This window comes from Notolepis coatsorum, assembly GCF_963971535.1.
Source record: "Notolepis coatsorum genome assembly, chromosome: 17".
Classification (NCBI taxonomy): domain Eukaryota; kingdom Metazoa; phylum Chordata; class Actinopteri; order Aulopiformes; family Paralepididae; genus Notolepis; species Notolepis coatsorum.
The window spans coordinates 98,242,842-98,259,174 of NC_140181.1; the positions used below are offsets into that span (position 1 = coordinate 98,242,842).

Sequence of the window (16,333 nt, forward strand, 5' to 3'; positions counted from 1 at the left end):
AAGCATCAGCTTCAATTAAAATTGTGTCTTCTTTTATTCATGCAAAATGTTATTTGGAATAATACAGTATATACTGTTTTTTGTCAAGAGTATAATAATGTCAAGTGGTCTAGTGGTGCCAGATTGTATGATGAGAACTGTTCTTTATAGAGCTTATTCTGCTTGGAATAATGCTCCCCATCAACATCAGACAGACCAAGAGTAGATTCTCTTTTAAAGAGTTACTAAAACAACAATGTATGATTCTCATATATATCTCATTGTGTTTTTTCTGTTTTGGAACTTTTTTTTTTTTTTATCCACTTTTTCTCCCATTTTCTATATTTTTCTCCCATCCCAATTTCGTATCATCCAATTCAACCCTCCCCTGTCACGAACGCTGTTTCTTGCCTCCCACAAGCCGGCTGCAATGTGGACTAAGTCATACATAGCACAAGTCCCCTCCGGTACTTGAGGTAACAGCAGTCGCATCTTTTCACCTGCGCAGCTCGATCTCTCAGTGGCGAGGAGTAACGCGTGGGAGGCTCACGCTGCCCCCGACACTTCCTGATTCTACTGCGCAGGCACACCAACCGACCTGTAGGAGTCGCTGTCCACAACGCCCGATCCCCACCCATCAGTTTCCCACCCCCTAATACGGCCAATGTGTATTAGTACGGACGACCAGCTAAACTGAAAGCAAATGTGGAGCGCTGGGCTCGAACAGGCGAGCCCAGCGTCTCCAGATTTCGTGGCGAGCGCCTTGCCCACTACGCCACGTAGCCGCCCTGTTTTGGAACCTTTCAATGTTTTTCTTTTGTTTGTGTAGGTCACTATTGTTTATTGTTTCGCATCTAGTTATTTAATTTATTTTCTGATCTTTATATTTAGCCTGTTTTGTCTTATTAATATAGTGTAAATGGTAAACGGCTGCATTTATATAGCGCTTTTAACCAAAGCGCTTTACAGTGTGTTCCTCATATTTGACTCATTCACTCACACACCAACGGTGGGGGCAACCATGCAAGGTGCCAACCTGCTCATCGGGAGCAATTAGGGGTTAAGTGTCTTGCTCAAGGACACATCAACATGGTGCCTGGAGGAGGAGCGGGAATCGAACCCGGAACCTCCGGATAACCAGACGAATGCTCTACCTACCGAGCCACTGTCGCCCTGTTACCCCTGGAAGACTTGTGCCCACTTTGTGGAAGCTAATGGGGATCCAAATAAAGATAGATAGATAGTTAAATAAATAAATAAACAACGCAAGAGACACTGGTATCGAATCCGGCTGTCAGCGTTGCCTCCGGCTTGGCCGGCCGTCATACTGGCTCAATTGGCAGAGTCAGCGGAAGGGAAGCCGGTGAGGATGGGTCCGGGTCGTTGTAAACAGCGACTCCTACAGTTCGGTCGGGGCGCCTGCACAGCGAGGGAAGGATCTGGAGGGAGGTAGTGTGACCTTCCACACGTTACACTCTCCCAGTGAGTCCGCGCTGCCAGGTGAAAAGAAGTGGTGGGCTGGGTACACATGTGTCGGAGGAAGCATGTGATAGTCTCCGCCCTCCCAGACCGACGGTATTGGGTAGAGTGCGCAACGACCAGGAAGCCTGAATTCTTTCCCCAATACATTTTCAGTTCCGCGTTCGCCTTCTGCGCTCTGATTGGCCACTGACGTTTCTGGTCATGTGACATGTGCGCCCAATCGTGTGACGGCAAGTTCTTTCGACGGTTAAGCTTAGGCACTCTTTCGAAGTTGGTTAAGGTTAGAGTTTGTCTACGAGCAGGGCGATAGAACACCAGCCCTGATTCCAAACTCTAACCTTAACCAACTTCGAAAGAGTCGCCTAAGCTTAACCAGTGATAAACTAGGCGTTAGGTAGTTTGCACCCTGTTAGACCCGGAAATGGGCAAAGACACAGCTCGTCACATGATTGGGCGCACATGTCACATGACCAGAAACGTCAATGGCCAATCAGATCGCACCAGAAACATCCGTGGCCAATCAGAGCGCAGAATGCGAACGCAGAACTGGAAATGTATTGGGGAAAGAATAGACGCGACCAGGAAGGGGATTGGGAATTGGCATAACGACTAACATTGGGAGGGGAGAAAAACGGAAAAAAAGAAGGGGGGAAAGATTAAAAAATTTAAAATTTAATTTTAATATAATTATATATATATATATATTTTTATAAATAAATAAAACATGCTTCCCCGACAGGTACAACCAAGCTAATAGTCAGAATATTCTTTGATACACTGTAGATATTGAGTTATTGTTTTCAAAAGCAGTTCACATACACAACCTTGAGGATTTTTCTAATCTTTGTGTGTGTGTGTTATTTCACCAGAACATACGTAGGTATTTACTGTCTGGTGGCACTGTAGTCTGGGTGATACTGAGCTCACAAATATTTCTAGGAAGCAGCTTGAGCTGTAGGCGTAGAGGTTTCATGCTGACAGTCTACAATGTTAGTTGACTGATTTGTTAAATTTTCTAGTCCAAAAATCATAGCCTATCTATCCATTTAGACGGGCAGGACCTTAATCAAAATGATAATAACATGTATCGTACAATAACACAGTTTGTATTGTATTGGTTTGTTTTAAGGCTTCATTTGCTGTTTTATGTGTCAAAGTGAGAACTTATCTGAGACATTATTTGTCATTATGTAGGTTAACACAGGCTCAACAGTACAATGGGAAATGTATTTGACAAGAGAAACAGCTCAACAGACTCAGCTCTCATATAAAGATAAAAAAGATAAAGAAAAAAAAAATATATATATAAATGGCATAAGTAAATGTGCCATGAAGCAATACGTAAAACGTATCAAGTGACATAAGGAAAATATAAAGTACAACACTATATACATATGTGAAAAGGGATTTGTGTGTAGAGTAAAGTGTGTACATCAGTAGATTGCACAAATTGAATGGGAGAAATGAATGGAAATATGAGATATGAGAGAATGGAATGAGATAATAACTATAGCACTATATACATTATGTATAACGGGGATTTGTGTGGAAAAAAGCAAAGTGATGTGTAGCAGTCCAGGTTAAATAGCAGTAGTTGTGGGCTTGATTTAGAATATTTATGTGAACATTGTAAACATTGCAGGTTCATGAGTTGAGAAGCCTGATGGCCCGTCGTAAAAAGAGACTTTGAGTCTGGTGGATACTGGTGTACTGGATACTTGTTTAATAAATAGAATGTAACATAGTAATACTAGAAATAGAATAATGTAGCCATGGTGGTATGGTCCTTGATACTACACACTCCGCTACGGTAGGTGGCGGTATGCACTTAGCTATATGTTGCTTTGGCGGTAAACACAAAGAAGGAGAAGAAGAAGAAAATACAATAACAAAAGAAGAAGAACACCAGTCTCCTCTCAAACGTAGCTTAGCCAAGTTATTCAGTTAATAACAAGTGCTTCAATTATTCGACGTTATATTGTTTGTGCGCGACACGCGACTCTGATATCACCTTATTGGTATGTCACTGTTTAATGGTATATTAGTCAACTGTTTTGGAAATGCAGGGGTTGTTGTGGGAATTCGTTACTGTTTGTTAGCCCAGTTAACTGTTAGCTGACCAGCATTGCTAACGTACCCTGTCTCTGCTGTAGCTGCCCTGGTACTTTATTGTGTTTACTGCTAATCAAACAGCTGCTTGTCACAAGCACAACTAGTAAGCATATATTATTAGTTGGTTAGATCTACCCATGTAAACATTTATGGACATTTGCTTTGTTGGTTGTAGCCAAATCGTTCTATTATATAAGTGTAGCTAACGTTACCTACCTAGTAAACTGGCTTGCTTGTTCAAGTTGTGTTTTATATAATGTACATTAAAGGTGAAATGCTTGATTATGCCTGATAATGTGCTTCATACAGTAAAAAGAGAAGTCCAAACACTATACACAATATACAAAACTAAAGTACAACCTCGGACATATGATGAATTGAAAATGGGGGACCCTGATGTAAACAAGACTAAAGTCTTTCTCTGGTCTGCATCCCCTTAACAATTGTATGTATTGAGCTGTACTGTACTGTACCCATTCTGCAATCTGTTAATAATGTTTTCAATCAATCAATCACCTAAAGTACAAAATGCAAACGTTGTGTCCTAACACCAACACACAGGGGCTTCTCTGGATTTTGCAGAATTAAAAGCGGCTACCCACTGGGGACCGGTTGACAATGGCGGACCCTGCACGCATCAAGCCTGAAAACATAGCCGAGATGGTATCTTCATCCAAGGAGGAACAGCCCGAGTCTTCGGAGGACACTGAAGATGGGCCGGTGACGGATAAAAATGAAGACGAATCAAAAGACTCCTCTACTCTAGAGCCCAGACAGGAGGGTGCAACGGTGAGTTATCCCTCTCTTGGACTGGGAGTGGGTTCATACAACTCGCTAGATGTTCCCTGTGTTAACACTTCCTTTGATCAAACCTCCTTCCAATTTGCTGCTCCCAGCAGTTGGAACGAGACTAACAACACTTTGAAAATGGACAATTTGATCCCCCTCACTACTTTTAAGGACTCTTATCAGAGCTTTTTACACACACCTGCAAACTGTCACCCGGCCTTTTAACTGTAATTTGTCTGTTCTGCTTCATGTATTATATAGCTTCGCTTGTCATTAAATGTTGTGTGTTTTAATTATTTCCCTTAACTCATGTGATGTATGTATCGTTTGTCTCTTTTCTATTTTATTTGATTAAATATGTTTGTCCCTGTTACCCTTCGAGAGGCCCTTTTTATCCTCTCGCCAGGCCGTCATTGTAAATAAGAATTTGTTCTTAATTGACCTGCCTTGTTAAATAAATGTTAAATACAAAAATAAAATAAGTCTGGTCCAACTGTCATGGAGTCAAGTCAAGTCCCAAGTTCCAGTATTGTACTGGACTAGTTGAGTCACAATCTAGCCCTAGAAGGACTGATATTCCATACAATGCAAGGCCCTTTGGTCTTCTCCCCACAATCATGTCCAGAGGTCTATAATGAACAAAACGAGTATATATAACAAGTATACCCCAAAACCTCGAGTATTATAACAACGATTATATTAATAACTGATTTATATAGCACCTTTCAAGAAACCCAATGATGCTTTTGTACGCTTAAAAAAATTATATATTGCTCGCCTAGTGCAGTTTTAGAAGGTGCCATTTTTTAAGTGTCTGCAACGTTACTTGACTTATCTCGAGCCCCGCCCTCTTTTCTTGACCCTCCAATCACAACTGTCTCTTCCCTCGGACAAACAGGACGAGTCTATGGCCGGAGAAGATGACGAGGCGGCTCAGGCTGCCAAGAGACTGAAAGCAGACCCGGAGAAGAAGAAGGAGAAACGTCAAAAGGTTGACGAGGACGAGATCCAAAAGATGCAGTAAGTGTGAGAAAGAAAGACGACCCTTAAAGGACCATACCAGTCTAATTTTGTCTTAATAAGTGGCGATTGCCTCCATCTTTAACAAGTTCTGTGTTTGTAGGTAATAATAATAATTTCTTCAATTTATATAGCGCCTTTCAAAGCGCTTAACAGAAGAGGGAGACAAACTAAGATGAAGGACATCAGAGGGACATATACCTCTATCGTATAAAGAGGGAGACAAACTATGGGGAAGGAAATCAGAGGGACATATACCTCTATCATATAAAGAGGAGACAAACTAAGGGGAAGGAAATCAGAGAGACATATACCTCTATCGTATAAAGAGGAGACAAACTAAGATGAAGGACATCAGAGGGACATATACCTCTATCGTATAAAGAGGAGACAAACTAAGATGAAGGACATCAGAGGGACATATACCTCTATCGTATAAAGAGGGAGACAAACTGGGGAAGGAAATCAGAGGGACATATACCTCTCATATAGAGAGGGAGACAAACTAAGATGAAGGACATCAGAGGGACATATACCTCTATCATATAAAGAGGAGACAAACTAAGGGGAAGGAAATCAGAGAGACATATACCTCTCATATAGAGAGGGAGACAAACTAAGATGAAGGACATCAGAGGGACATATACCTCTATCGTATAAAGAGGAGACAAACTAAGGGGAAGGAAATCAGAGACATATACCTCTATCATATAGAGAGGGAGACAAACTAAGATGAAGGACATCAGAGGGACATATACCTCATATAAAGAGGAGACAAACTATGGGGAAGGAAATCAGAGACATATACCTCCGAACTCAGGCCCACTGAACGCAGCCCGGGATTGGGAAATGCGGGTAGACCTCAGCCAGAGGCTTACCTTCCCATCTGAAATTGCAGCGACCAACCTGCGCCCAGACCTGGTCCTCTGGTCCAAATCTTGCCGGCGTGTCTTCATCGTTGAGCTGACGGTCCCATGGGAGGAAGCCATCGATGAGGCATTTGAACGGAAGAGGCTGCGATATGCCAACTTAGCAGCTGAAGCAGAGGGGCGGGGCTGGAACGTGAAGGTGTGGCCAGTGGAGGTGGGCTGCAGAGGCTTTGTAGCCAGTTCCACCACAAGGCTCCTGAAGGAAGTAGGGATCAGAGGACAGGCCCAACGAAAGGCAATCAAAGAACTTGCCACTGCAGCAGAACGGAGCAGTCACTGGTTGTGGCTGAAACGTAGAGACGCATCATGGGCTGCTAAATGAACACGTGGTGCCACTGTGCGACACACACCCAGGCCTGATCAGCCTGTGGTGGGCCAACCTCGGCAGAGGGTGTATTGTGATAAATGGCCGAAACACCCAATGAGGTCGGGGAACACAACTGAAGATGTGTCGTACTGGTGATCATCACGTGATCATTGCCAAATTCCACCCCACTCCAACCTCATTCAATTGTTGTGCTGAATATTTAGGGATCTTTAACAACTAGTCCTATTAAGAATCCTATCATATAAAGAGGGAGACAAACTAAGATGAAGGGAATCGGAGAGACATATACCTCTATCGTATAAAGAGGGAGACAACTATGGGGAAGGGAATCAGAGAGACATATACCTCTATCATATTGGATGTCTGGAGGGAGGGAGTTCCAGAGGGTGCGGGCGACAACACACAATGCTCTGGGACCGACAGTGCGCAGGCTGGTGGTGGGGATGGAGAGGAGACCAGAGTCAGAGTACCGCAGCCTCCGGGGTGGGATCTAGGGATGGAGGAGGTACGGTAGGTTAGGTACCGGGGGGCAAGGGAGTGAAGGGATCTGTAGGTGATGAGGAGGATCTTGAAGTCGATGCAGGACTTGACTGGAAGCCAGTGGAGGTGGATGAGGGTTGGAGTGATGTGGTGCCAGGACTTGGTGTGGGTGAGAACCCTAGCAGCTGAGTTCTGAACATATTGCAGCCTGTTGTATACAGTGTGTGTTTTAGCTGATATCATCAGCTTACCTTACTAAACACCCTTCACTGCTGTTGCTGTTGAAAAGGGGTGGACAATACTCCACGAGACTTGAAGGTTGTTTGAAAGTTGCTAGGCACATGTAACTCAGCCTTCTGAAAACCACTGTACCGATATAAACCAGGGCTGCAACTGACGATTATTTTGTTATTGATTGATCTAAATGATTAATTTACCAGAAAAACAACAACAATTGATTCAGTTTGCAATTGAACACTTCAAAATGTATTGATGTGTTTTTCAAGTGCGGTACTACTATCCATAGTTGCCTCTCTGACACCACCTACTGAATACCCAGAGTCGATGAGCCATGATGTTTATTTATGTCTGTAAATGCTGTGTAGTGTGGATGACTACTGTACATGAGTAGGGTGAGTAACCTACATGCCATTACTGCTTTTTATCTATTGACTCATTATAGCTACTTTATTATCTTGACATAATATAACACCCACCAGTTAGTATGACATTGTTTATCATTGCCTGTAGCTAAATGCTGAAAAACGGAACAAAATTGACTAAATTAAAAAGATTACCAGCCAGAGACTTTTACCAGCCAAAAATAATAAATTGCTTTTTAGTATATCTCCATGTGTTATTATGTGTTATATCCCAGTGTTTCCCATTAATTACCTAGACTGGCGGGCCGCCACAGTCTAATTGGTCCCGCCACAGTTTTATAATTAACTAAAACATTTATTTTGTTTATAATTTCTTTTTTTAAATAATTGTTTTAAATATAAAGTTTGCCAATAGGGATGTATCAGTAGTATTGGCAGTGGTAGTAGTCGTAATAGTAATCCAGTATATTTTTATTTTTTCTAAGAAATAAACCAGTTCAACACAGGTAACCACTTTTGCTTCATTTCTTTGATGGCTCAAATGTATGCTCTAGCCGATTTTGTTTTTTGAGCACAAAGTTCATCATGGATCTAGCCTCTTTATTTTGCTCTCAAAGTGCACCAGATTGATGCATTTAACTTTAAAACGTAAAAAAAAAATTTAAATGCTCCCGGACCCCCCTAGAGGGGCAGAGGTTCACCCACCACAGTCTCACAAAATCCTGTGGGAAACACTGTATCCACTCGACGCTATGTTATTGCTTGTGCCAGCACAGGGGATATGATTATAAAAAAATATATTATATATATACATGTGTAAATCAATATCTTCTTTAACTGGTTCCCGGCCAACCACGGACATGTCCGTGTTTCGGATCCAACGGTAGAGGGCCAACCACGGACATGTCCGTGGCAAGGTTGTTTTGGCTTTTATAACTGGGAAATCCTTTTGGGGATCCAACCGGCCCACGGTAAGATCTTTTTCACGTAAATTACATGCTGATCAGGCCTTGTTATCATACTCAACCAGCCGATCAGCGAATGTGGCTACTGAGGCTAACACCGTTATTGGTAATCAATAATCAGAAACGATGTCCCCCGCCCCCCCCCTTTCATGCATTCATGGTGGACCATGAATACCGACGATATGCATTTAGATTTTTAGCTCTAGCTTCTGTAGTGCCGAAACGCCATTCGATTTAATGTTATTAGCTTAGCGCCCTGTATCTCGCCTTCCAGGAAATATACTAGACCAAATCCCATATAACGCTTATATTCAAGACGCTATAAAATGGGAATGTATTGATGAAAAAATTATTTCTTTAAGCCATTTTGAAGGGACGGTTTATGGTGTCAATTGATAATGAGAATGGACAGATAGCAATACTATAAAGTATAGATTAGAGCTCTACAAACAGCCTCACGCACAATGCAAGTTTGTTTTGAAATACTGGCCGTATAGCGTGAGATTAGACGGCCCCCAACGGCCGGGAATGTGTTAAAAAAATTAAATAAAAAAAGTACATTATCTTTAAAGGGGAACTATTTTACTATTTCTTTCACTATTTGGGCACTTTTACACAATTCCTGTGAGTCTATGGAACACCTCTGTAATATATATATTTTTTTTATTCATTGTTTTGTATTTCTAATCAAGTCCTCAAAAACAGCATTTTTCTACCTCAAGATCTCGAGCTGTTTTGAGCCTGGGCTCCTAAACCACTGCGCCGGGCCTGCTGAGCGTCGTGTTCGCCTGAACATTAACATGCAGCAGTGACTATATGACATCACATATAGGCACATTTTCAAACGACTCAGTTCAGTGAGGGTGAATTTTGTGAGAGGAGAATTGGAAGAATGCGCCAATATGAGAATTTTGAGACATAGATCATATTAATATAAGTTCACATAGCTAGGAAACAATGCTAAACACTCAAAAAGGCCATTTATAAGATAGTTCCCCTTTAAGCTTATTCGCATCATAAATAGGCTAAATCTGAATACATTTTTATTATTAAAGACGGGATAGTTTTTAAAGGCAAATAGATTTGCTGTTATGTTTGGATTTTCTTCTTATTTCTGTTGCATATTTTTTACACTTGTTTTCATAGTTGGTTACTATTATTTATTGCCTAGTATATTGACTTTAATTTGTCAAATTGTAAAACACTTTGGATAAAAGCTGCTACCAAAACATACACTTTCTACAGCTATGAACAGGACATTCTGTTAAAGGCGGGGACCATCTCTGGTAATGGCGAGACGGGTATGGTAATTGATTTAAAAAAAGGTTGTCTCTCATCTCTTGCCCTTGTGTGTTTTCCAGGGTCTTGGTCTCGTCCTTTTCTGAGGAGCAGCTGAACCGCTATGAGATGTACAGACGCTCTGCCTTCCCCAAAGCAGCCATCAAGAGGGTAAGATGATGACGTTACTTTATTGATCCCCTTGGGGACATTCAGGCATCATAGCAGCAGGGGAGGTACAGGTATGGGCAGGGTAATAGCAGAAGACATAATACAGGCAATACAATTATAGTACAGTAGAAAAGTAAAAATAGGCAGTAATTACAGGGTTCGCACAAAATGTCCAAATATTTCTGGTCCCGACTGTATATAAAGGCTTAACTTATTGTTGACCCTCTGCCTGTCTGTATTTACCCCCCCTTCCCTAGCTGATCCAGTCCATCACAGGATCCTCAGTCTCCCAGAACGTGGTGATTGCCATGTCCGGTATCTCCAAGGTCTTTGCTGGGGAGATTGTAGAAGAAGGTGAGAACGAGAGAAGAGAGCTCTTCTTTATCAGATCTGAATAGTTTGTTCTCTTGCTATTCAAATATTAGTGTTATCTACCAACATTTTTACTCCGTTACCAGCCTAAGTATCACGATACCGGTTCTAAAGCGATACCACAATCAAGAAAAGTAATGGAATATAATATTAATGACAGAACATGGAACATTCTTATTTTTTTTTATTAATAAAATAATAGAAAATACGGCATCAGGCTATTATTCTAAAAGTATAGATACTAATAAATTGGGAGTATTGGGACAGTTTTTAACGGCTGGGGTATCGCGATACTTTTCTAGTATCGGTGTGTGTATCGTGCAAACCCTAGTTGTCATTGTAAACCAGGGGTTCTCAAACCTTTTTATACCATGACCCCATTTTATTTAGGATTTCTTTTGGTGACCCCACACTTAATGTATTGCGTAATTTCCGGCTACGTGGCGTAGTGGGCAAGGCACTCGCCACGAAATGCTGGAGACGCTGGGCTCGTCAGTTTTCACATTTGCTTTCAGTTTAGCTGGTCGTCCACAGTAATACACATTGGCCGTATTACGGGGAGGGAAACTGAAGGGTGGGGATCGGGCGTTGTGGAAAGCGACTCCTACAGGTCGGTTGGTGCGCCTGCGCAGTAGAATAAGGAAGTGTCGGGGGCAGTGTGTGCCTCCCACGCGTTACTCCTCGCCACTGAGAGATCGAGCTGCGCAGGTGAAAAGATGCGACTGTTGTTACCTCAAGTACCGGAGGGGACTTGTGCTATGTATGACTTAGTCCACATTGCAGCCGGCTTGTGGGAGGCAAGAAACAGCGTCCGTGACAGGGGAGGGTTGAATTGGATGATACGAAATTGGGATGGGAGAAAATATAGAAAATGGGAGAAAAAGTGGATAAAAAAAAATGTATTGCGTAATTTCAACATGGAATTAAGGAATATCAAAATAAAAGAACATGTAGTTGAACTTGATCATGCATATTTATTAGAACATTTTATTACAGCACTATGTTATCAATACACATTTATAAAACGAGGCATATTTAGCCAAAATATGTTGCCAGAACATAAAAAATTAAGTTAATTGATATATATATATATTTTTTTTTACTTGCCAATGCGCTTCACTTACCCACGACCCCACTTTGGGTCGCGACCCATAGTTTGAGAACCGCTGTTGTAAACCAACTGCTTGTCCCCTCTTCACCGCAGCGCTGGACGTGTGTGAGAAGTGGGGGGAGACGCCTCCTCTGCAGCCCAAGCACATGAGGGAGGCGGTGAGGAGGCTGAAGAGCCGGGAACACAACCCCAACACCAAGCACAAGCAGATCCTCTTCCACTGAGTTCCTCTTTCAGAGCGTACGTGAACGTACCGCTTGGCCCCAAACCACTCCACGACAGTTGGGACCAGTTTACTACGGTGGTTGGGGAGCACATCTCGATGAAATGGCCCCAAGTTTGCTGAACTGCCCTTTTTTGTGGTCAAGTGCGGTGGCACTGGAGCCATACAGTAAGATGTCCATAAGCCATTATCCCCCCCGTGCTGATATGCTGTGACCTGCTAGGTGTGTGGACCGTGTTCCCTTACTGGGTTGTTCAACTCGTGATCAATCTTCATGATCATGGATATCACAAGAAGGGTTTGTCATGAACAGCGAAATAAATCCAAACCTTCAAATTTGAGCTTAGAGATGCAGCCTTAACCTTTCAGTTTAACGTGTTACTCCTGAGCGTAAACTGTTGATATTGCATGCATATGACACTGCTTTACATGAGCGTAGATATATATCTCTGAGGTCTCCAAAACGTTTTCTTTAGCTGAAAATACCACTCAGACTATGCATTCTGGCATACCTCTATAACCCCCTGTATCGGTTCTGTTTTCGACACGCTTAAATGCAAATGAGCTGCTCCCACTCCCCGTCACGCACCGGAAACTGAGTGAACGATCGAACAAAATTCAAATCAAACTGTCAAACTATAGGCATCGCAGGTCAGCAATTTCATATCGTATCTCCCTCTTAAAATGTTGTCGGAAACATATTTTAGGTTCAAACTTTGGTTGGAAATGTTTATGGGCAAGCCGGCATTTTGTACAGGTGTGTTTTTCACTCGGAACACTCGAGGATCATGCGTTCCAAGGAGCTTCTTGGCGTGACATCACATAAAGACGGAAATCCAAACGACTCGTTAAAAGGCACAGTTTCTGAATATGGGCTGTGTGCGAAATCTGACTGGGTTGTCTCACTTCACAGGTTGAGTTAGTAGGCCCAAAAGTATGATGTGCACATTTAACCCTTTCACTGCCACACGACAGAAGGTTAACCCTTTACTATCACAACACCGACGGCGACCGTTGGTTGTGTGATAGTAAAGGGTTAACCTTCTGTCGTGTGACAGTGAAAGGGTTAACCTGTGTATTGTCGCAGTGAAAGGGTTAACCGTTTGGTAGTGCAGCAGTGAAAGGGTTAAGCACTGGACAAGTGAGTTATCCATAATAATGGGACCTTTACGCTGAGTTGGAAGTATATTACGGGATGTAAATGTGATGTTTTATTATTTTATTTCATTTTATAGTGTGAAATTAGAAATGGCAACCCCTCCCCCAGAGTCTTGTGCGTTGTGCCACGTATAATGAGAGTTGATTCATGCCTCAGTAAAGACGTTCTACACCAAAAGCCAGGGGCCTTTTTGTAAAATGTTTTTGTAAAATCTTTGTACCGTACCATGAAGCTCATGCTGTTTGAATTATAGAAAAAGTATACACACTTTGTTGATTTGTATATCATCACATATAGGGAACTAGAAGAAGGTACTCCATAGAGCGCAGACCTTCACATGCAACACGTTGCTGGGTAGATGACAGAAACAAGAGTTGCCGGTCTGAACAGACCCAGGCGATGAAAGTGAGGCTTTAGACCAGGGGTTCTCAAACTTTTTTATACCACGACCCCCTTTTATTTAAGATTTTCTTTGGCAACCCCACACTTAACACTTTGAGTGCCAAGGGTCCGGTGCCCCGGAACCCCGTTGCGTGCCAACACCCACTTCAATGATAGAGCTCTCATATTTGCGAACGCATAAAGTATATCTTAAATTATGGCTGTGTATAATATGGCCGTCGCTTATCAATGACTTGTTTGCAGTCAACATTGTCGAAACGGATTGTTTTTTAATAGGTTCATTTCCGTTTTATACCATTTTGAAAAACGCTCGTTTTTTTTTAACTTTCAGAAGATTCTGTGATAATCGCCCTTTACTGGAATATACTGGAATACACAAACTGTAATTTTTCTGCCTATTTATGAATCGTTTTCAAATAAACGCTAGATTATCGATAGTATATGTGTACTTATGCACGTTATAGAAGCGGGCTGAAAAATCGATTATCGATTATTCCTGATCAGCACACACACGCACACACACACACACACATAGGGCCCACGTTGATATATCTGTGAAAAAAGCTCTGATTATCCCAAGACTGGTAAAATAGATTCCTTACCTCAGATCAGATGTTCTCCAAAAAGATTATTCCAATTCCTGATCGCCATTCCAAATATCGATCGCGTTTATTGATCCAACGCTGGGTACTGGAAACACACATTATCCGCTGTTCTGGTGGTCGGCGATGACTTCGATCGTCTCCGGTTACTTGTCTGACAAGTAAAATGTGGAAGCAGGACTTTTTTTTCTCCATGCGTTTCATTCAATCCAATCCAAAGGGGTGCAGTACCATCCGGAGAGACGATAGGGGGCGGTATTTTCCCAATGGAGCTCAGAGAGAGTTCCAGTGGTAACGTGAGGCTAGATTGATGAAATATGAATGGAAATCGCTAATAAAAAAAAAACGATCAAAAACGAGATCTCTCGTCTCTCTGGCACTCTACGGTTGGCATGAACTAATGAGAAATGTCGTCGTTGGCACTCAAAGTGTTAATGTATAGCGTAATTTCAACGTGGAATTAAGGAATATCAAAATAAAAGCACACGTTGAACTTGATCATGCATATTAAATTTTAATCAATACACATTTATAAAACTAGGCATATTTAGCCTAAATATGTTGCCAGAACATAAACAAATTATAGTTTTTTTTTTTTTTTTTTACTTGCAAATGCGTGACCCCACTGTCACCTACCCACGACCCCACTTTGGGTCGCGACCCGTAGTTTGAGAACTGTTGGGGTAGATGACAGAAACAAAGAGTTGCCAGTATTGTCAGTCTCAACAGACCCAGGTGATGAAAGTGAGGCTTTAGGGGATATTGCAATCTTGACCATTACTTCTTGAGATATCTTCTCAGTTTGGGTGACCGGTCACATGATCACCACAATTCTTCCCCTTTGGGGTCAGTAATGTGCAGTAAAGTTCATGGCAATCTGGCCATTACTTAGAGATATATTGCAGACAGTCCCACAAAATTTTAGCCTGATGGTGGTGCCAGAGTAAAGGTCATGGGGTCACCGAAATCAGTGAGGTTCTTCCTCCTGGGGTCATGAATGTGCACAGCGGAATTCATGGCAATCGTGCCTTTCTGAGATAAGGTGAGAACAGATACACATACATGACCGAAAACATAACCTCTCTCTAATTACAAGTTATTCTGAACTGCCACGTGAGTCATGTTTGAATCCCTATATTTTAAGAGGTAACACCTAGTCATTGTCACATCACACTGTAGGGCTGCAACAACTAATCAATTGTAAAAATAGTTGGCAAACAATTTTTACAATAGATTAGTTGGGTCTATGTTACGCTACACCTCCATGGCCTGTTGAAGCCATTTGATGTATAGCAAAGCCTGTGTTGTTTTATGTTTTTCTTATTTAAACTGTTCAGCTCCTTTCATACTGAAGACTTGACTGAAGGTTTTTGTTAAATAAATACAAATAAAAAAAATTTGTTTTGCACTCTTGATGTCTATAGGCATACATTTACGTTTGATTGTTTTATAATTGTCAATTTGCAAGTTGTTTAAAAGAGCATTGTATCTCGCCTGTTCGAATCCAGCTCACAGCTCCGGGGTTGTCACCAACTTGGCTGGCCGTTCACACTAATACAATTCGCAGTATTAGGGTGGGAGAAGCTGGCGGGGTGGGTCCGGGTCGTTGTAAACAGCGACTCCTACAGTTCGGTCGGGGCGCCTGCTAAGTGCGGATAGGATCTAAGGGCGGTAGTGTGATCCTTCCACACGTTACACGCTCTGAGAGAGTCTGCGCTGCCAGGTGAAAAGAAGCGGTTGATTGGCTAGACGTGTGTCAGAGGAAGCACGTGATAGCCTCCACTCTCCCAGACCGACTGTGGGGGGTAAGTGCGCAGCGACCAGGAATTGGCATAACGACTAACATTGGGATGGGAGAAAATCGGAGGAAAAAGGAGGGGGAAAAAGATAAAAAAAAAAAAAAGCATTGTACGACAAAGTATAACGTTTAGGTTTTTACATAGAATTTAGCTTTTTTTGCTTTATCTGGTCGATCGATAAATCTTTTCAATAATCGATAGATTAATCGACTATCAAAATAGTCGTTAGTTGCAGCCTTATCACAATGGTCTATCCAGGTCACATGGTTTATGATCTCAATAAGATATGTAGTCAATCCAAACTGCTTAAGGCTATCAGGTGCACATAGCAAGAAATATCAGTTCTCAAACTGAGGGTTCTCGCTATAAACGGTGTTGGAGACGATGACCTGATGCTGAAATGTTTTTATTGTCCATGAATTTAAGCAATAGCTTGTCCGTCCTTTTCAGAGAGAATTTGTTGCGTCTTCAGATTAACATGCATCACATTGGGTGTGGCGAGGCTAAACCAATTATTTTAGTTCATCTTA

At 42.0% G+C, this 16,333-nt stretch overlaps 1 protein-coding gene across 2 annotated transcripts; it reads left to right on the forward strand.

Moving 5' to 3' along the window:
- Positions 1-3,359: 3,359 nt before the first annotated feature.
- On the forward strand, positions 3,360-15,382 carry taf11 (TAF11 RNA polymerase II, TATA box binding protein (TBP)-associated factor). 2 transcript variants are annotated; one of them, XM_084332924.1, is made up of 6 exons: positions 3,360-3,479; positions 4,135-4,362; positions 5,261-5,382; positions 10,048-10,135; positions 10,393-10,489; positions 11,712-15,382. In XM_084332924.1, exons 2-6 carry the CDS (start codon positions 4,192-4,194, stop codon positions 11,840-11,842), a joined length of 609 nt encoding a protein of 202 aa, XP_084189050.1. In that variant the 5' UTR covers positions 3,360-3,479; positions 4,135-4,191; the 3' UTR covers positions 11,843-15,382. The 2 variants fall into 2 exon arrangements, with proteins under 2 accessions (XP_084189050.1, XP_084189051.1); XM_084332925.1 differs by having other exon boundaries at positions 3,361-3,479; positions 4,156-4,362.
- Positions 15,383-16,333: the final 951 nt, after the last annotated feature.